At 36.9% G+C, this 23,021-nt stretch overlaps 1 protein-coding gene across 3 annotated transcripts in view; it reads right to left on the reverse strand.

The window, feature by feature from the left end:
- The window catches only part of LOC121329058 (glutamate receptor-interacting protein 2-like), a 185,404-nt gene that overhangs the window by 6,671 nt on the left and 155,712 nt on the right, over positions 1-23,021 (reverse strand). For all 3 annotated transcript variants that reach the window (XM_041274343.1, XM_041274342.1, XM_041274344.1), the window contains exons 9-21: positions 21,545-21,714; positions 16,601-16,735; positions 15,031-15,183; positions 14,716-14,902; positions 11,014-11,159; positions 9,435-9,515; positions 7,930-7,993; positions 7,221-7,366; positions 6,530-6,674; positions 5,012-5,151; positions 3,894-4,073; positions 3,152-3,305; positions 2,017-2,146 (exon numbers count right to left, since the gene is read on the reverse strand). In XM_041274343.1, coding sequence (XP_041130277.1) covers positions 2,017-2,146; positions 3,152-3,305; positions 3,894-4,073; positions 5,012-5,151; positions 6,530-6,674; positions 7,221-7,366; positions 7,930-7,993; positions 9,435-9,515; positions 11,014-11,159; positions 14,716-14,902; positions 15,031-15,183; positions 16,601-16,735; positions 21,545-21,714 — 1,831 coding nt within the window. The remainder of the gene's footprint in view (positions 1-2,016; positions 2,147-3,151; positions 3,306-3,893; positions 4,074-5,011; positions 5,152-6,529; positions 6,675-7,220; positions 7,367-7,929; positions 7,994-9,434; positions 9,516-11,013; positions 11,160-14,715; positions 14,903-15,030; positions 15,184-16,600; positions 16,736-21,544; positions 21,715-23,021) is intronic.

Genomic DNA, 23,021 nt, shown 5'->3' on the forward strand with positions numbered 1-23,021 from the left:
AATTAACAGATGGAAGATTAAATTGGAAGACCTTAGCCCAGACATTGTTTCATATAATGATGTTTACTTGATTTACATGTTTATAAGCCATTATGAATACAAATACTAAAACAAACAGGATTCTGCAGTGTTCTGTGGAGATATCTACTTAATTTCCATAGTTTTTTTGCATACAGTTGGTGCCTCTTTATCAGGATGCCTTGGGAGAATGAAAAATATCCCGAAAAAGCAGCTGTCTCAATTAAACGAGAGGCAGTTGAGACTACCTTATTCACACTTTTTTGATTCTTAATGAAAAGAAAAAGAATGAAATCACATCACATTGTCATTAAATGTTAAATACATCATTTAAAATACGAGTCAATGTTTTTTATTCCTAAACAAAATTAAAATCGCACCTGCGATGTTGACACACCAACTTTCTTTGCAACAGCAGCCTGAGAAACCACAGAAGACTCCTCCTTCTTCAAGAATTCAATCTTGTTGAAGTAATTTACAAGTCACAGTGCAATCACGCACCCACTGCATTGTGATACACAACCTGTCCTACTCTGAAAAGCGATCTCCGTTCACCATCTGAAAATACTGTATCCCAGTTAAACCAAGTGACATCCCAATTAAACGACATAAATAGCATTGGGAAGAACCATCTCCCAGAGTTGCATCCCATTTAAGCAGCAATCTGGGATTATCAGTATCCCGATTAGGTGGCACTGACTGTATTTTCCCATAGATTTAGATTGACTCAGCCGATGACCCTGCAAAGATACATTGCATTCTTGCTGAATCCGAACCCATTCGTTACATCCTGTAATGATATACAATACATTCACAAACAGAATACAACTTTGTTGGCTAACTATTTGACTGTATTAGCAGCATTATTCTTGTTGCGTGTATCTGTTCTAAGTAAATTGACAATTGCAACTCAATACTCTTCTATCTGTTCAATTTGCAGACAGGAGATGGTCCTCAACTCGGCAAGCCATATTTTAGTTTGAAAACATTAGACTGCCTGAACTTTACTGGCCTACTGTGCACTATCAAATAAATTGCATTTTTAATATACAATAGACTGGAGACATGCCATATACCATCATGGTTATTTAATGATCAGATATACACCTAATCTAACTACAGTTTGAATCCGTCAGTCAGTAAAGTGCAGTTTGTAGGTACGAGAATCTTTATTCCTTATGGAGCCTCAGATTGTTGAATTCTTCCTGGCATTACTTTTTTTAAACAGTTTGACATTACTTATCCTCGATTTTGGCCTATTTTTTTTTCCTTCAGTCACAGCACAGAGGAAATTGTTTAAGTGACCAAATGAGATATTGTCATGAATGGGTCTCTAGAAACAATATTTTGGCAATTCCGAAAATATTCCAATTAATGCCCAGCATTAAGATCTGGTGAAACTGGGGGTCTGTCTATATCTCAATAGTGCTCAATAAGTATTGGGACAAAAGTACTACTGCACTCAACAAGTAGATTGCCTTTGTATCACATGCTGACTTTTTAAAATGCATCCATGGCACGACCACAGAGAGGGACACTGATTTCAAGTAATTATTTAAAACTCACCACAATATCTTTTTAGACAAACCTGGGAGGCTGTATCTCAATCACACAAGAAAGAGGAGGTAATTCCCACATTGATGTCAGCCTTCAATAAGAGGCAGATGCCATTAGTATTCAAGTCTGGTAAATTTAAAACGTACCTCTTTCTGAAGTCAGTGCCTAGCTTTGAGTATACATCATCCAGCCTCCACCTCATTTTTGGTCTCACCAAGGGGTTTGGCAGTTGAACTGCCTCCCTATCTCTCAGCCAAATCAAGTGAGCCAAATGGCAACGCCAGATTGCCAAAAGCAAGCAAGTCAAAAAGCTGCTATATGTGCTTATACCAACTGTTTTTATATATCAACTGTTTCAATTGTCTTAAAAAATTCTGACGGAATAACTGCTCGGTACAATAAACAAATCACTAAATGTTTCCTGGGGAAAAGGAAGATTACCTCAATCTCCCTTAGGAGCTCAGCCTGCCCGCAAGTTTCTAAATCTTCCAAAGCTTGGCACCAAAAACTGTCCTCATGTTCCAGGTTTAGTCCGTCGTGGGGGTGTTGGTGGTGGTGGTGGCTGACATATCTGTTTCAATGCAGGAACCAAAACATGTGAGCAATCCTCTTGAGGGATGAGCAAAGCCGCAACAGCAACAACAGTTCACCATCACTGATAGCAGACTCTGCTAGACTTGCTGAGTAAGGGGGGAGGGGGGGTCTTCATAAAAAACAGTCCTAGTATTAAGAGGGAAGAGCTTTGTTTGTTCAGCCAAAGTAAGACAGAGTCCTTCAGAACAACAACCTTCATGCAGTTACTTACAAAAAAAAAAAAAAAAAAAATAGCGAGAGGCCCCTCCTCCAAGAGTTAGGAGTTTGTGCAGCAAAGTGAAGTTCAGAAAAAAATAAATAAAAGTGTCTTTGGACTACCGAAGGTATAGAAGACTGTGTTGGTGAAATAGAGAAGTGACAGAAAGAAGATGCATTATGGGTAAACCAGGAGCTTCACAGTTAGAACAAAGGCAGATGGGTTCAAATCTGAGACACAGAACACCTGAGAAGAGAAAGAAAAAACAACAACAACAACAACAACAAAACACACAGGGTAACAAGACAATGTAAAAGAATGAACACTACAAAAGGTTTTGTCTACAGTGTGAATTTCTCAGGTAATGAACAACTTTGTTTTTTTTTTTAAATCAAGAAAAATAAAGGTGGCTCAAAAATGAGGTGCAGCTAAAACAGGAGGGATATGCAGTAGTCTTAGAATTTCGAAAAAAAAAGTGCAGATTTTAAAGCAACCAAGAGATGGGACGTTATTCCACAGCTTGTCTAAGGTTATTCCATATTTGTTAACAATCTTAAAAGCCATTTGACTGGAAGAAAACAAGTACACAAATACATTGCTGTGCACTACAGTAATATAATTAGCCTTCCACACACGGGAGGCAAAACATGAAACTCTACATATAAATGTTTCCTAACTTAATTGACATGTCTTTGTCAACCCCTCAACCCTCTAAATTTGTGTTATAAAAACATGTCTTCTTGTTACAAAGATACCAGCTCAGCTGGTTAGAATCCATGCCCTTACCCTGAGGGCTTGTCCCAGTCATCCTCGCTAAAGCCCCCATCAGTGTAGGGGTAGTTCTTCCGGAGGTTGGCAGGAGGGGTGCTGTTCCGCTGTTTGGTGTTCCTCCATTCGTGGGGCTGCAGCGAAATCCCTGCTGCCTGGTGGATGTATGTACCTAAACAAGGGGGGAATCAATCAAGGCTCACACTTTGTCAAAGCTCACTGCTGGAGAAGCCAGGCTCAAACGCTGTGCAAGGTCTGTCCGCCGTACAAACAGGAGCGCTAGCTGCAGTAAACTTAACTGTACTACGTGCAAGTAAACACTGGAATTGTTCAAACAAACTATGTTGCCAAAACAGAAGCATTGACAAATGCACTAGACAAAAGTTTTTTTTTTTTTTTTTTTTTTTAAGTTTTGCCTTAGAATCAGCTAGTGTTCTGGAGTAAACTGTACAAAATAGTAAAATTAATTAATTAATTACAAAGCCACTATGTTGCATCATTCAGCAACCAACGTTTAAAAGCAAACAGGTTGGCTAAAACATTAGGAGGGGCAGGAAACTGAGCTGGAATGTGGATGTGTTTTAATGTGGCACCTATAAGCAAGGCCATCACCTCAGGACAATAATGTACCAGATGTTACTGTAGCTTGTTTCCTAGAAAAGCCCTGGAGAGGTACTGAACAGCTCACTGAAATGAACATGAAACTCTAAGGTTCAATGTACATCGTCACATAACCCAGTAACTATTGAAGCGGTCTCACCTTGACTTCCGTATCCTGCGTCGATTCCGGAGCCGTCCCAAGACTCCATGGCACTGTCCACGCTGGGAATGGTGGTGGAGTAGATCTCTGAGAGTTTGCTCGTCTTCTGGGAGTCTGTCAGCTCGTCATCAGGATCGCTCACATCGTTCACGGCTCCTAGTTTCTTTTGGGAATTTGGTCCTGCAATATAAATGTATGCACTAATTTTCATGAAAAACTTCACAACTTGTGTAATCCCCCTCGCTTTTTCTTTATCATTTCAATCACATTAAAACACAGCATTATATTTTATTGTATCAACCATCCTTAATGTTACAAAACACAATACAGTAGCTTCAGTGGTGGTTGGAGCATTAACATTTTAAATTGCATTTTCAGGCTCAAGGTTATAGGTGAAAAGCTTTGCAGAGCAGCAATTTTACACATGCACATTAGAGACTAGGACTCCCTTTACTATTTTGTAGTAAAGGGGTCTGCTTACTGTAGACATTTGTAAAGCTGATTTTCAATTCTCTGCCTTGGTTCTTTCTGTCAAATAAATTTCAGGTTGTTTTGTGAACATCTACGCAAGCTAGCAAAGTTGTCAGAGGTAACAGATACAACCCATATAGAAACTTGTTTCAACTACCAAGTGTCAGGTTGGTTTGTGTAAACAAGTAAACATCTATGCGGTTTCTTCTAAAACCCACTTTAACACATGTGGCCTTCTACAGAATGTTAGTCCAATAAACAGTGGCATGACGTCTTGAGGACACAAACAAGGTAGCCGAGCACAGTTAAGCTTGTTTAATATGAAGCTTGCTAGTTTTTAGTCTATTAAATGTTCAGTTTCTGCAAAGGCATTTTCTGGTGTTTTAGCACCTGGGTTTATTACATTATGATTTCTATTATGTAGGTTACTAACAGGAGGAGTTACCAGAGGTGAAAGGACGCATCCAAATTCAAGCTGCTGTATCAGCATCTAGACTCAATTTATACGTTATTGCAACACTTGAGACACTCTTGCACTGTTCCTCTGACCTTGAAAGTCTTTCTTTTCTCAGTCCTCAATAATAAGATCATGCAGCCAGAGAATTTAATTACTGGCCCACCTGCCACCCTCTCTGTCACATACTTACTGTCCACTTGCTTCTTTATCTTCAGGGTGACGGCCTCTCCTGCCATCTGGAGGAGGTGAATGGCTTCGCTCAGTGGTTTCCCCTTCAGGCTCACATTATTAATGGCCAAGATCCTGTCCCCCACATGAATAGCTCCAGTCCTTGAGAGGCAATGTTTGAGAGAAATTTCAATACTGTTGTAGTGTATAGCGTGTATGTCATTAGAAATCTTTGAATTTCAAAGTGTCAGTGTTGCCTCTTGAATTAAAAACAATGAAATTCAGGCTATGAGAAAAATGGCTGTTAATGTTTGCAAATAAAACTAAGTTTCACTAGAATTAAAGGAATCTTTCTCATTTTCTAACAAGATTAAAACCTAGAAATATGCCATTTAAATAGTTTTACTTGCATGTTTTTATTTAACATGTTGTTGACTTATTTTCAATGCAATAGTCATGGAATTGAAAATGTGTATTCTATTTCTTTTCACTTATTTTTTTTCCAAATTGTAACAAATACTTATAAGCAGTGGAATGTGGATACCCAACCTTTACCAAGATCTGCATTTCTACAAATGACCACAAGGAGGTGGACTTGTAAAAGCAATGCGAGACAGACACATCGGGGTCTGTTTTAATTATCTTAACACTGCCCCTCTACATTTATAAACTGTTTTTTTTTTAGCAGGCATCGGTCCATCATTTATTGTATGTAGTATTCTGTGTGTGTGTATACTATAGTTATATAAAAATATGAAAACAAATAAACCGTAAATAGCAATAGCACTACTGCTCTGTAGAACACTGTTGAAGTAGATTGTATTTTCATAACACTAACAAGGATATTAATAAGCTGGTAAAAGTCTAGTAAAACGGACACGTTCAGCATTAACTATTTAGAGCCCTTGTGGTTGTAATGTTACAAATATCACAAAGTTGGAGAAATATAACGTGGAAGCTCATCTTCACCACAGGCTTTCTCCCTTCACACCATGTTTGCAATCTCACAACATTGCTACTTTACGCACTTTATTTAATGTATGCCCTTTGTTTTGTTTTTTTTAAATTGCATTCAAGAAATGACCCCAAAAGTACATTGGGTATTAGATGTATATCCGGCTCCCCCATTTAACATCTAAAACCATAACTTTTTTTCTGAATAATTGGTCTGTTCAAGCGTTTTTATGAGACTGTACAGAAATATACAGTTAAAGTTAATTGTCCCACTCTACATTCATCAAATGCATTACCATGATACAAGAGGGTCGGCCTTGTCAGATAATTACTCAATTACATTGGAGGGGACAGCTTAAAACAGGCCTCTAGTCAAGACCTAGCTCCTCACAATTGATATGAAGTGGCAATGTGCATTTTGAACAAAAGCTTAGTTGGCAAGAGATTTGACTTCAAGGCTTGCTGTATAAAATGGAATACAGTGTTCTATATAGTGTAATATGTCATATTTCTCACAACCAACCACCAGAGGGAGCTCATTACATTACAAAGAGACTAGCTTTTGCTAAGGGGTAGAAGTGCTTACCTCTCTGCTAGCCCTCTTTTGGTGAGGCCAGAGATAATTATGGGGTCAAAGGGTTCCTCAGTGCCCGAAATGGTGATTCCCAATGGACCGCCGTACCTCTTCAGCTCCACAGTGTAGATTATAGAGCCAGTCATTTCCTGTTCATCTGTGGGGATTGTGAGTGGACGAGATCAGATCATACATGTTAACAAGAATGTTAAGCAAGTAGAGAACAATGCTCCTATTTATTTAAAAGAGGCCGGCTAAATTGTATTGATGTACAGATGCTAATCAGAAATCTGTGTTTGTCTAAAGGTATCTCAGATGCAGTTTATTACGCACAAAATCAATGCAACTCTAAATGGATTCAGAGGCCCGTTCATCACAGGGGTGTTTTAAGGAATGTGTTTTTAAAGGACTCCTTTTGAAAGGTGTTACAAATTATTCTATATAAATAATAAAGCAATAAAACAGTTCTAAAACAATTGAAATGTTTTGGAGCAGGTTAGAATGACTTTCAAAAAACACTTAAATAATATCACAACTACTATATTACACTCTTATCTTAGAACAGCAAGTCCATTCTGAATTCTCTAACTTTAAAAATAATAATCCTGGGGCAATGTGGCCATGTCACATATGGTTTTTCACTGATGTCTATTTCCTCCAAACTGACTCAATGGGATGCACCAGCCCGGAGGGTGCCTCCTACCGGAGTTGTCCTCGTCCTTGCGTATCTTCAGTTTGACCAGGTCCTCACACTGCTGCAGGATCTGCACTGCATCCTCCATGGAGCAGTTCTCCAGCCGGATGTTGTCGATGGCCAGCAGCTTGTCTCCGGGCTCCAGGGTGCCAGTTCTGTGGAGTGGAAGAAAAAAAAAACTTTAAAAACTGCATTATGGTATGAGATTGGGATTAGAGGCTAATATATTTACACATGGATGAATTGCAATTTAGTCTTTTTACAAAATGGAACAACTTTATTATTCATTTTAAATCAATTATCATTTTCTCTTATTGTCTTTTAAGCATTGCGCTTTTGTCACTAACAGGAATAACACAAACGTCTTTCAAGATGGTTGGGTTTTGGCCTTAAAAGAGCAAGTAGCTTCAAGGTGCTTTGAATAAACTCAGGAGCTGCTCAACAGTTCTGGTTATCATATATACTGCTAGCTCAGCATCTTTATAAATACAACAGCTGCAGCACCATCTAGTACAGCAGTGTATTGACAACACAACACAAGGAAACTTAATCCGAAGTGGCATTTCTAGAAGAGAAATGGTTGATGGCTGATGGCTCCTTCTATAATCTATCTAATAAATTAAAAAAATTAAAAAACAAATTTGCTAAATGATAATGCAGCTCTGTCAAGAGTTCCCCCAAAGGCATTTCATATAAAGAGAGACGCAGAGACGTGTACCTGTGTGCAATGCTGCCTTTCTTAATATCTGAGATTATCAGGGGCTCGCCTGGCTTTCTGCTTGCTGTCAGTCAAGAGAAGATAATTTAGAGGGCATTCAATTTACAAGCTGTATCACACTGTACAGAACCATTCCCCAAGGGAAATTTAAACACAGACTTCATAAAACATTTGTCACATTGTATACATTGGAAAGACACATTAAGAAACACAATAAGGCAAGAGCAAGGTACTTTGTAAAAATTACAGTAACTTTAATGTTCTCTGGCCAACAAGGAAATCTGACAGGAATCAGGTCTGATTTACAAAGCCACAGGCATTTAAGCAAAGGGAAACAAAACACCTTGCTATGTTTTGAAGTTCATAATGGATCTAGTTAATAAAAACATTAAAAAGAATAACAGCCACTGCTTGCATCCAGGGAGCTGGGGAAAGTAAAACAGATGAAGATTATTTGTATCAGCTTACAGTTTCCATAAACAGGCTGTAATAAAGAATTAATAGCAATTCAGATTTATTAATTAGCACATGACAAACATCTGAGTGCCTAATCTCTGCATAAAGCCAAAACTTTCCATTTCCCTTGGTTTTCCCAGGACACTACAGACCTTCTATGAGACAGAGAATGTCAAGGGAAAGAAGCTGATGTTTAGTGTTCTTTGCATTATGAATCATCCACTACACCAAGGGCATGCTGCACCAAGAAAGCCCGTTACCTGGAACGTTGCATCACAACAAGTGACTTTAACAAACCCCATGAACGTCAAGGACAACACTTAAAATCGAGAGAGATGGGCTTTCTGATATCCTCTACATTGCCAACTAAGCAAAAAGTTATGTTTTTGGACAGAGACATTAGGTTGCCACTAGGGCAACAGAAAACCCCTAAAAAAAATGGTTGAACATAGTATTTATGTATTTATTAGTGTCGAATCTATGTTAATTATTTGACAAACAAAAGTAATAAATCTAAGCCATGTTGCCTTTCCATTCTACAGTGGTCTAAAATGTGCAGTTTTGAAAGAAATACATGTTATAGCACACGCGTGTATCTTCACTTGGCATGACATATGGTACTACTTTAGGTCCTGTTGAGAATGCTGTATATGGAATTAGTGTCCGTATTGGTTCCTGCGCTTGCACCAAAAATTGTCTCTTGTTTGCAAATTATTTAACTAAACTATGACTTAAAGAGTAGATTATTTTAGCATTCCAACTGATTTAGAAGAGCTATCCCCCCAGCAAGAGGGGAAACACAGAGGAAGGTAAACAGACGATAAATGCCCAGAACCACCCACTGTTTTTTTAAACATTTCTAATGAAGCACTTCATCACAGTCTCCTAACAGGCTTGCTGAAGTTACGGAACAGAGCACACTGCACAGGAATTGATTTAGGAGAAGATTAATTTACTGGCCTGGGATTGTATAAGGTCTGCGATGCTGTTCTGAATATAAGTTTGGAAGAAGAAAAAAATTAAAAAGGGCTTCACTGGCCCTTGCTCACCACTGATTGTAATTCCCAGCTCCACTCCTTTCTTCTTGGGCAGTTTAACATGGAATGTGCCGCTGCTGGGTACAACAGATTCTGGGAACGAAAATGTAAACATGAGCAAGTTATGTCATTAAAATACATGCCACGGTGGTATAATTAGGGCTATCAGATGATAAACATTAATGGCCACAATGTACAGTATATAATATATTATTATTATTATTATTATTATTATTATTATTATTATTATTATTAATAATAATAATAATAATAATAATAATAATAATAATAATAATAATAATAATAATAATAATAATTCTATTTTTATATAGCGCCTTTTATAGTGGAACACCATCACAAAACACTTTACAAGATACGAGACTAGGGTGTGTGTAAATGCATCAGTTGCAGAGTCACTTACAACAACGTCTCACCCAAAAGGCGGAGCACAAGGAGGTTAAGTGACTTGCTCAGGGTCCCACAGTGAGTCAGTGGCTGAGCTGGGAATTAAACCAGGGACCTCCTGGTTACAAACCTGTTTCTTTAACCACTGGACCACACAGCATATCAACAGTATATATATAGCATAGTATAGAATAAGAAATGGATATGAAGATGTTTTCCAGATATATGCAAATATGTAAATGTGACATATCCCCAGAAACCAATACCATAAATAACAACTTGTCTCGTTTATAGACACCTCTAACTGCTATGATTCTCTAGGATAGACATCTTAAGGTAATTAGGTTCTATTTTAACAATTTAAACAGTGACAGCATATTGTAGGTGCATTATTAGACTGTACTGCATCGTAGTGCAGTGAGGTCAAAGTAATTCTTCGTGGTAGTTTTGTATTTTGTTGTCCTGGATTGCATGTATAGTATGCATGTACAGTATGCATGTATAATATGGTACGCTAGGCTGTTATTAACCCACCCAGAATGCTGTTTTTCCTTAAATCTCAATAAGATCTCCTACAAGACTAACAGCGGGACAGTGTTAGAGGCTTGTGACTCTGTCACCTCAATAACGTAGGTTGACTTGGTCTGAACTACGCCTGACTGCTCTTCGGCAGCTGTCTGTTTCTCCAGGACCCCATCCACAGCTGTGTTGACTGGGGATAGCACCTGGAACGTCTGAACAGAAATACCTTTCACACCAGAGCTTGGTGCCTAACAACTGAACAGCTCAGCCAGTTGCAAACTAGTTTCTTTTGAAGGTCGCGAGAGTAGCAAGATTCGGTAATGACTTAAAAAAGGATAAACAGCTGGCAACCAAAGAAGTTAGCGATTTATCAGCACCGATACTTAAAAAAAAACTGTCTTTGTTATGTTTTCTATACTCAGATTTCCTATAAAATTAGCAGTAACTTTATTTATTTTATAAAAGCACACAGTATAACTGTTCATGCATTACACCCTAATCACAGAAACACAATATTCAATGTAATATACACAATATAAGTTTCTACAGTTGCATTTCATTTTGATAGTGTGGTTCACATTTAGGTCAGATCAGACTAGCAGTGTTCCAGGAAGTCTACTGCACTTAAATTTAGCAGAAAAAAATAATCTTGTTATTTCCCTACCTGCAACATCAAACTCTACTTCCAAGGCGACTTTGTTGGCAAGTGCGGCATCTCTTAAGAGCTGGTTAGCCTCTTCCAGAGTCCCGTCCTCTGTTGGTATGTTATTAATGGACAGTAATCGGTCTCCTACCTGCAGTAAACCACACCTGTGAACACAATGAAGCTCCCATTATTGGACACATAATCTTACACATTGACTTCACTTTGGTACAATATAGAGCAGCCCATCTCGCCAATATTGGTCTGCTCCTCTTCAGAGGAAACAGTGAAAGGTAGTCAAAGGAGTAAAAGCAATTACTTTTATAATGTACTCATGTTTATCCAACACGATTTGGAAGATTTTGTTTTCGTCGTCTTTTCATTTATACATAGCTGTACAATACACCAATTACATTATTAGTAAGGATTAATTGTTCCCCTGAGGGCTGGTCTGGGATTAGAAACTGGACTGAAACCTTATTATCTGGGATCTTCTTTATATATTTTTCCATTGTAGCTATAACATATATATATATATATATATATATATATATATAGATATAATATATATATATATAATATATAATTAGTCTGGTTATTTAGTTAATCAGACCTCGCTAGTGTCTAACTAAATAGCCGATCTGCATTATATATATATATATATATATATATATATATATATATATATATATATATATATATATATATATATATATTTTCTATAAAATCAACCAATAGAAGACCTGCATTTTCTTTATGGCAGTCCAATCGTAAGTGAGTGGAGGCGGGACATAAATATTAGAAGGTATTCTCTGCCTCGGCTGAAGGTCTTGAGTAAGTTTAACCAATGGGAGAGTCAAAGACCTGCTTTGTTATGCAGGTGTCCAATCACAAGTGAGCAGGGGTGGGGCATAAACGGTTGTAGGTATTCTCTGTTTCAGTTGAAAGTCTTGGGGGGTTTAACTTTAAGAACTGGCTTTCAGAGGGCACGATGAAGGCACCAATTCCTCAAATAAAGGTAATTATGGGGAATTACTTTCTCCGATTAGTGACTACGACAGCATGTTAAGCAACCACTTGACAATAGCCACAGTATTCACGGTACCTCAATTAACTCAGTTGTAACCAAATCACCTTCAAAATCACACACAGTTAAGTGGCTTCCACCTGTGTTAAATTGTAGTGATTCACATAATTTCAGGATAAATTCAGAAGTTCATGTAGGTTCCCTCTGCTGGGTAGTGCATTTCAAAGCCAAGGACTCAACCATGAGCACCAAGGCGTTTAAAAATAACGCTGGAACAAAGTTGTTGAAAGGCACAGATCAGGGGATGGGTATAAAAAAAATATCAAAAGCCTTGAACATCCTTTGGAGCACGGTCAATACAATTATTAAGAAGTGGAAGGTGTATGGCAAATTTTGAAAGGGGGTGTAGACTTCCTATAGGCACTGTATATATATATATATATATATATATATATATATATATATATATATATATATACACACACACACACACACACACACACACACACACACACACACACACACACCACATAGACTCATACTTTGATTATAATTTTAAAACAATTTAACTATTTAAAAAGGTAAATCAAACAAGTAGGTCTCAAGATATGATTCTGTATCTGACGTTGACAATCAAAATACTCGCTGTGGAAAAAATATATTATTTCATATATTGAAAAAAAGCCAAGATTGATATCCACCACAATGACTTTACCTCTTGAATTACAGTAAGTATCATGAAATTATACTAATTAACTGCAGGAGTTAAGTACTTTCCAATAAGACAAGAAGCTGCTCAAATGAAATGTGATTATTTTTGTCTTAGATGCTTATTGAACATTGTTAATATATAACTGTACAGGCGTCGAATAGCTGGAAACACTACAAAAAAAAAAAAAAAAAAAAAAACAACAAACAAAAGAGCTGCAAGCAACTCTGAAAATTCACTCCAGGTCTGAACTACAAGATGGCAAAGATTAAACACTTAACTTTTACAAGGAAAGCTTTACATTTGGAATTTCAATTACACCGAGCAAGGGTTAAGAGGCCACCTCTTTAATACCATGACTGATGCATAGTCTACAATTCAGTGCCCATGGGCTACGATCTGAACCCCATTAAACAGATTCAAATTGATTAGAAAATTATCTGAGTTTGTCTCCAGGTCGTAGATCGATAAAAGGGTCCAGTAATATAACTTATGAGTGTCACACAGAAAATATATTCAGTGCTGAAGGAACAGTGCATATTGCCCTCAGTGTAATCAGAAGATGCACTCAGTAACCTCTGTAAGTAATGAGACCTGTATGTCTTCATGCTTTTAAAGTCTGTTTGGATAAGTAATACAAGTAACAGTGTCAGGATAATTATTACAAATTAAAATAAAAAGAGTGGATGGGATGAAACTTCATGTTGATTTGTGACTAGTGGTACACAGTATCAACCTTTATGGGACATATTTTATTTGTTTTCCATCAGAAAGGTCTAAAACACACATTTTAAAAGAACTTGACTCAATTTTGTAGTAATAATCTAGTATAGAAAACGAACAAGGTCAAGAGCTAGGAATTTAGTCAAGCTAGAATTTGGACATACTTGGGTAACTTCACAGCACAGCAGAAGTTGCCAAAGGGATTTCTCATTCAAAGTATTGCCCTAGCTGTATTTAGCTTTCAGTATATAAAGCCTTAGCTAACCTCATTTGGACATTATTAATAAACAGCCCCCCCAGCCAGCCATACTCAATACTTAAGCGTTAATTATTTTTGCTCAGAAGAAAACACTCTTGTGAGTATGGGCCTGGACAGATCCGAATTGACAATGTAACGAGTGAGATATCGCTCTGTTGAAAATAAATGGCAAATTTAAGAGAGAGAGAGAAACAAAAATCACACACTGCTTTTACACAACGAAGCATGCAAGTCATAAATCTTGTAGGTGACCAAGCAATATTCCAGTATGATAAATGAGAAAACATGAAAAGGTTTGAAAGGTTCACAACTAATAACTACAGAAAACCCAGCTCAAGGATAATTATAATTCATTCATTGATCAGAAATGATCGAATCAGTCAAACTCATCACATAACACTCACCAATTATTTCCACTATCTACACTTCAGACTACTTTAAAATCACCTGAAACCTATATTATTTTCCTTTTAATTGTTTTACTAGCTGTGCTTTTGGTACATTAGTCATACTATTTTCTGGGTTGCACTCTTTTAAAATTCTAAATTGAATAATTTTTCTACTAAATACAATATATCCTGGAAAACTATATAAAATGTGTCTCACATAGTTTCATCTACATCTACAACCAATTAGCTTGTTCTTTGCCTACAGGATTAGCGCACATTATGAGCTAGCAGAAGCGGTTTTATCATGAAAGCCTCTAGTGACAATATATCATTATGACACCAGTCTGGGTATTCATCACCGCAGAAATCCTCAGTTTAGGGGAAAAATATCCCGCCTACTCCTTGTACATTGCCAGTAAAACGCAAAAACATTTTGAATACTGACACCACACAATTTGAGAGACAACTTGCTTATTAAAATTATTTGCTTGTACTTGAACAGCATCACAAACCAACTCGGTTTTATGTAATATTACACTTGTGTACAAGAGGGTTTGGAATGTTGCATTAAGAAGTAGCTACTTTTAAAATGGCTTAATGTTAAAGTGAGGCTTACCTCTCGGCTGAGCTGTCAGGTTCAATGAAGCGGAGGAGCGGCGGTGAGGAGAGGGTTTCTGTGGCAAAGATTCCCCCCTGAAGCTGGATGCCGAAGCCATTCAGGGGGTCCCCCCTCAGAATCACCTCGCCGGTCTCTGTGTGAATGATCTGACCTCCTGGGCCCACCGTGCTGGAGGCTAGAGACACTGACAGGGCACAAGCAAGAGGAGAGAGCATAAGCCTGGTTGCAAAATCAGCAGATGAGATCATTAAGATCATTTCAGTCAGTTATCAAAATAAAGTGTTGTTGAAAGAGCAGCCATTCCCTACGCACATGAGCTCTTGTGCTCCTTCTTCTTCTGCTTCCTCTTCATCATGGTGTTACGAGGACTCACGGGCTGAGAGTTGCGTGGCAGAGTGCTTGAGTTCTGACTGAAGAATCCTGCAGTGCTCATGGAGCCCAGAGAAAAGTTGGTAGACACCAGAGCTATCACAATGAGAGAGATCACAAACAGGGAAAATGTTTAAACTGTAGGAACAAACAGAACAGGGATCTGAAACAAACTTGAACAAGGAAGAAACACAAGCACAAACTGGGTAGACAATACTAACATTCACAATACTCAGAGGAAATGTTATCTTATACTCCATAAAATGTACTGGCCATAACTGTAACCCAGTTGTATTAATATTATGCAACTATTAATATACTGCAACTAAATTGTCTAACTACTAGGTACAGTAATGCACAGTTCTGGGATATACAGTAGGTGCAGTACATATACTCTTCTACACACACACACACAGAGGTGACACACCCAAATACAGAAGAGTGATTCATACTGGAAGATGACAGTGTTTTATCCAACAAAGCTTAGGCAAATTATCTTCTACTGTACCTAAAATGGCAAGCTTTTGCATATATTTACACCAGAAAAGCCTGCTGAAGTATTTAAAGCCAGTAAGCTGATTAATGCCACATGGAAATTGGAATTGGGAGGGATTAAAAATGAGATTCACTGTTCCATTCTGGGTCTGCGTTGCTGTGGTGCTGGATGTTAGGGTTGAGATTTTATTCAGGGGGCTAAAGTAAATCTACTGAAAGCCAGGTAGTTAGAATTCAGCTACTTAAAGAAAGTGAAGCAGTTTAAACACATTCTCCCCCATTGGTGGCAATGTTGGCCACCTGTATATTGTCCTGGGACTTCATAAGACCATTTCATAAAGTCTTGTGAGTACCCTGAGACCGTGGCATGACACAACCAGCTACACTAGGGAAGGATTCAACTTTCTTTTGGATCGCCAGACAGTCGCACAACCAGAGAGACGAGAAATTGTGGCAAGACTGAAGTATGAACCAGTCTTTACTATTTGACTGGTTCCACGCTCTTATCCTGGCAGATCATTTTCATACAAAATCACCAAATAACATGTGAGATATGCTGCCCTAAAGCTAACTAGGCAACTCAAAATACTCAAAAATGTAACACGTCAAACTGTGACAAATATTTGCTAACCATTTTACAGCCAACTAACAGCTCTGTTAGTACTTCAGGACTTACGCATAACATTCAAATCAGATGACATGTTATGAGGTTCAGCTTACCTGCTTAATTTTCCAATAACATTGGCAAGGCCCTGTACAGACTTTTGTAGTATTTGTGTTGTTTTTTTTGTTTTTTCCATACAAAAATAAATAAAACAAAAACAACAGTGAAAAGTCAACATGACTTCATGGAAACCAGGAATCTGTCAGAAAAGGCCATGCCAGGAATCTGCAAGGCACTGGCCTATATTCTGACAACGTTATAAGCCACTGCTGAACTTGTTCTATGATATGCTTCGATCCTCCTATGAGTAGCTAAGATGCCCAGCAAAACTGGAATGAATGGCACTGTAATTACATTTGCAGTAGTCCTGGTTGGTGGGAGGGTTGGAGGAGGTCCAGGTGGTGGTCTTGCAGTGTCCTGGGTGCTGAGTATGACAATAATTGACACAGGGGTCCCAGCAATGATGGTGGTCACTCTTCTGTACTTTTACTGTAAAAGAAAAATGATGTCCTTATACTTAAACAAGTATACAAAAAAAATACCATCAGAATAAGAACAATGACCATATAAGACAAAAGATTTGTTCTTTAGCAATCTCAGAATGCAATGGTGATAAAACATATTTTCTTACACCCAGCCCTGTTTTGGAACTAGTTTTTCTCAGATTTGTTAATAAAATGTATACAATTTATATGGCAGGTGCTTGTCACTTGTAAAAATGGAAGTATGATGTTCTGAAGGACAGGCAATATACCCTCTGATTCAGATATTCTCAATAACTTGTGCAAAATAATTTCCTTTGCAATTGGCTGTTGAGGATCTGCGTCCCACTTGTTTCTAACTATATATTGTTTATATTTTTTTAAGCAGTAGATTCTGGCACAATCAACACCCAAACTTTCACTTGCAAAAAAAACGTACAGACAGTGCAAATGAAAACACAATCAACGTTGAGGCAAAACTCTCCTTAAAAGTTCACTTTTTTTGACACACAAGCTGACCAATTCTAAATCCTGCAGTAAAAAAAAAAATAGAAGGTTTTTACCAGAAGGTATTATTACCAGTGGGAAGCCATGGTCGTCTTGGATAGCAGTATCCTGGCAGTAGAGATATAGTGGAGGTGTAAGGCTATACATTTGTATGTCACACTTTAGTTATTAGATTTTGGGGATATACTGTACATGTCTGTCTGAATACTTACATTGCTGCATACGTCTGGAAAACCACTAACATTATACATAATATTGGGCAAAAGCTGATATTAAATCAGTTATTGGCAACTAGCAACTGCTCAAAGGTCTCTCTATTTAAACAATGTGAAAAGAGGTCATCCTCAATCCTTCCGGATCTTTGGAAGAGTGATATTTAGTTTTCACATTAGGCAAAAAATGAGGACGTAAAAAAGTGCTGCCTCTTTAAAAACTTCCAGCTAGCAGGTTAACCGATGAATCACAAAGACGGTGCAGAGAATTGCAATAAAAAAAGAAGAAAAGGTTGAGTTGTAGAATTCTCATTTCTTTAAAGAATTAAAATAATCATTTTAAATCCTTACTTTCTCTGACTTACGCTAAGCTTATCAGGCATGTCTTTTGAAAAAGCCACATTTCTGGAAAATAAATTTATAGAGAGAGTTTCATTTGATCTTCATCAGCAAATGCCAACACCTAGCACATATTAGAAGTGCTGAAACTGAAAAGCCTTACTCTTATAAAGAAGATTAATACCACTGAATTTGAAGGCAACAGCAAATCTTCAAATACCGACAAATGCCTTCTGGTTTATTACATTTTTCTTAAAAAAAAAAAAAAAAAAAAAAAAAAATGATTATGTGTATTGTAAACATGCTACCATTAATTTTAATCACTCATAACTCTCAAAACATTCCCTGTATGACCACAATAATAGTAAATGTACAGTTAAAACTGTCAATACAGCCACTGGTCTATTAGGACAGCTATTGCTGCATGCAAGATTTACAAATGCACCGCAATGTATTGTCCACTCTCAAAACAGCAGTTCTACAAGTATATCCTAGTTTGTAATACAGCATTGGGACTGTTGCATTCATCAACAGTTTTGTCTTCTTGTCATACTATATAAATCAGCAAGCACTCCCCAAATGCAATTTTAGTTGTAGGAACACAATTCTTACAACTGTATGGTATGGCTTCAGCATTGCTTTAAAATTAATAAAACAAACATACTTAATGTTCCGTGTTAAAAAAACATCGGTAAAAATCGGGGAGAAAAAATCTTTACACACTTTCTATGTGGAATATGATCCGTAACAGTTCTGGTTTCTGATTAAGTTTAATGTCCCTGGCATGTATGACGAAGCAGAATCTGTGCAAGTCGAAACCACGTTTTCCTAAGTTAGCTGTTCCTTTGCAAATGTTTGGACAATCGCTGTGCTGGCAGAAATAGTATCTACAGAAGGAATGAACATGACATCAGCACAAAACAAGCCAGGTTTATTCATGTCAGCAATTGCCACAATAATCAGACTTTGATTGGCTAACACAATCAGGCGATAGTGTAGTGTGTTTGTGACGTGAAAGAGAACCACGTTTGAATGTTATTTCATCCTCCGACACCCGAGAGTCTACTGTATCCTAGGATACAGTGTAGGTCTGCTTATTACAACGTCAGAGACAAAATAAAACAGGATTTCAATCAAAATATTGTATATTTCCTAGAAAATAGTACCGGGAAAATATAGAACAATAAATAAAAAATTAGGAATAAAAATCAGTGGAAAAAAAAAAAATCCTGTATTATTTCGTAAAATTCAGAATAAACCGGAAACGCGACACACTAAACATACTGTAGTTTACATTGAGAAGCAGATTAAATCGAAAATTAAAACAGAAGTAGAATGCACCCAGCAACTGTAAAACGTTTCAGATTAAATGTTTATACCAACTGTTTGTTTCAATTATCCTATTTTGTACACTGCTGATCTGAATTTTATCTTCTAAGCTTAAATCAATCCATACAATTCTTACAGTTTATACTGAATCGATTAAAAAAATCACTCAATTTATTTTTATATAGCACCTTTTATGGCAAGCCACCCCAAAGTGCATAAAAAAAAATAGTGATCTGCAATACCTACTCATTTCAAGCATTTAACTTTTCCTTTCCCTCTAGACTTGGTATCCTACATTTCTTTTTAAAATACTCTTATACACCCCTGGTATCATCACATTAGAAAAGCTAAAAAAAAAGGTTAACTTGCATGTAAAATACAAGCTTGATTGGGAAGCTACCCCAACATATACCTAATTTCTGAAGCGGTAAAGCAGACCATCTCTATTCTTCCAGCAGTGAACATTTCAAGCTTAAATTGAAAGTATAAAAATTACCCACACACTATAAATAATACCCTGCAAGGAGTAGTTTGTCTGTATAGATCAGTCAGTTTCTTATTAGCCAACTGGCCTTAAAGCTGGATTCTTGAAGCAGTGGTACAAATGCGTGATTATATGTACATGCTGTATTTGTATAAATATACATATTGATACATATGGATATATACATCATGTAGTGCCACCCCATTTCTCTATACTGACTCCCCTCCCCACATACAGCAGTCTACAGTACCATCAGCAGACACAGGACTGCTGGCTTATTCAAGCAAAATAGATCAAATTAGACCAATGAAGTTCTTTCAAACTTTACTTCGGAATAAAGATCACCCTGTTCATTTTGACCTTTCAAATGGAGGTTTGAGCAGCTGGTTTTAATATGATTACAGTTGCCCATTTTACCAATTTATTGAATAGAAAATGATACCACTACTTTTATTTGTACAGTTCAACCATTTACTGCATGCTAAATAAAAGGGAACAAGTGGTGTGTTATTTCAAAATATTTTTTTATAACTAAAAAAAAAAAAAAAAAACACTTCCACAAAGAGACGCAGCAAGCGCCAATGCAGAAATCTTTCATTTTAAATGCAATTTTACAGATTTGATATATGGTTGACTGTACCTGACAGACTGTCAGAGGTTGTGAATTACCTTTGAATTCCTGGCATGTGCACAAACCTTCGAATCTCTGGATTTTACTGGAATCAAAAATACAATGCAAAAACAATTATGCAGCATTTCATCTCAAAACGCTTCATGAAAACAACCGTCAGAATTAATAATTGCACAAGCAATATTAAACCTGTGTAAAAACTATTACACATATGAAGGTGTGTTTCAAAGCCAGGGACCAATATATGAAAAAGCTAAATCTTCTGCGTTGAAACACAGTGCACGGGAACACAACTACGATGGGGAGGAGGAACCATTACGTTTTATTTTTCGATCCTTCTACTACACGTGCAGGTGCACCCACGATTTTATATATATATATATATATATATATATATATATATATATATATATATATATATATATATATATATATATATATATATATAAAACTTCTCTGCAGCAAAAGCATTCTGGACAAGCTTAATAAAAAAACACCACCAACAATAGCAGCTGTCAAGTCTTGATAAAGCAAAAGCATTTATCATCACAACTGCTGGTCTAAATAAAGGCAAATATTGGCAAGGCCACAGACTGTATTGTGTAATGCTATGTATCGGAAGATGGCTTTAAAAAACGACTTACGTTTGGGTAGCTTATAACAGTTTTGAAAATGTATCCCTAATCTTGATTAATGCAGTGCAAATAAATTGGTATTTTGATCATTAAAAGAGGATAAAAAAAAAGTAAGCCTATTTTACAATTGAAAACCACCCTAATCCTGCAGAGGTTGCATTTCTGAATAGTAAATGAACTGTAGCGGACCTGCCTAGATGCTGCACAGGTACAGTCAGCTTCCAAATGCAACATTTAGTAACCTGCAGAGAATAAACTGCAAACAAGAAAGATAAGTGGTTTTATTTAAGCTGTAAGTGACGTGGGCAACAACTGGAGTGAAAATATCTCCCCATATAGTAAGAGAAAGAAAAACTAGAATCATAAATGAATGTAAGTTTAATAAAATCCAGAAATATGGGTACATTGAGTAGTTTCAAGTGTAAATAGCTTTAAATATCTTCTGTAAGCTTTAAAAAGTGTTACTATCCCACTGAGTGGTTTAGGTTGACTCATTATTTGACCAACAGAACTCAGAACCACCAGAATGATAACAAAAACCATAAAGAGTTAGGAAATGTAACAACTCAATGCAAATTGAACTTGATGCTATGCTTACAATTACCACATTGGATTGTACCTAGTATAGCGGAATAACAACTGAAGCATGAAGATCGCCACCCTGAGAGCCAGCACTCACCTGTTTCCTGGGGTTTCAGTGGCAGTCGGCTGTGGTGTGCAGACAGGATCTCGAGTTTAACATTCTCAGAGGTGCTGGCTAACAGCTGAGTGGCCTCCAGGACTGAGCAGTGTTCCGTACTGGTGCCATCGATAGACAGGATGTGATCCCCAACATGCAACGCACCGCATCTGGTAGAACAAAACAGATTGCAAAAACACTGCTAAGGATTTATTGAATTAACTCAGAATTTGCATAATATTTGTGTTTGTTTGTTTATTATCTTGTGATTCATCATTTATGACTGTTTCTGTACTCATAGGTATTTGGCAGAGGTGAAAGTAATTAATTTCTTACTGGTACTGTATTATTGTCGTCATTTCACCTCCCCCATCCCCCACTGAATTATTGCACTGGTTTTTAATAGCATGTTTTAGATTCTTACATATTGCTTTTTGCATACTGGAAAAAAAGCATAGAAAAGGTACGACCAGGGGTGGGGGTTGGGGAGACACTTCGCTAATTATACGTGTGGAATGACTTGCAGTAGGAGAACAGTTCAGTATTTAGTTACGCAACACTGCACTGTTTTACTGTAGGCATTGATTTGAACTTCAGTTTCTTGCACTGTCCAAGTGAAAAACTGGGATTTTTTTTTCTTCAGTTCGCTGATGCCGTACCAACTCTGACACCATTAAAATAACAGTATATAATAACATAATAATTAAAAAATTTAACTGAGTATGTATTGCAGATAACAACTCACTACCTTCTTTATATTGTGAAAAAATGTTAAATGTGCAAAAAGCCAGACTCTGTGATGAGATCATCTATTAATATTACCATTTAAAACGTGATAAATACATAATCAGAATAATTAAAATCCACATGAATGTTTATTTTATTTTTGAATGGTGCTAACACATCCCAATACATTGGCCTATTCTGCTAGTACTATCTTGCCAAGCACATCGAATACATGCATAAGTATGTCCTTTAAGGGGTATAACTACAGTATAAGAAACTAAGCACACTAAAACGTGAAGAAATCTTTAATAAGTTTCTTATAGTTTCACGTCAGGACTTGATTGAGTGTTTAAATTCATGGAATGATGACAAAAGCAGTTTATGTGATAATCAAATTAATATTAAATGACACTCTTCATTCAGGGATGTATAAAAATGACTCTGCATCATTAGTTACCCACCATCAGCAACACAGGAGTTCATGAATATATCTGAAGAGCTGTCAGGACCAAGTCATGAAAAGCAATTAAAAATCTCTTTAACCAATTAGCCTATATAAAACTGTTGCCATTAAAAAAAGAAATGCCAGCTTATTGCAGAAATCCTAAATTCCATGCACCCTGACTGATGAACAGTAGAGTTGCAATATAGTTATTAGTGTTTGAGAAAAATGGATATGGCCTGTACGCTAAAAACCAATTCCAGGTTGCCTAATTTGTAAACTGTTCTATTTAACTTTTAATGACAGTGT

This window comes from Polyodon spathula, chromosome 16, assembly GCF_017654505.1.
Source record: "Polyodon spathula isolate WHYD16114869_AA chromosome 16, ASM1765450v1, whole genome shotgun sequence".
In the NCBI taxonomy this organism is placed as follows: domain Eukaryota; kingdom Metazoa; phylum Chordata; class Actinopteri; order Acipenseriformes; family Polyodontidae; genus Polyodon; species Polyodon spathula.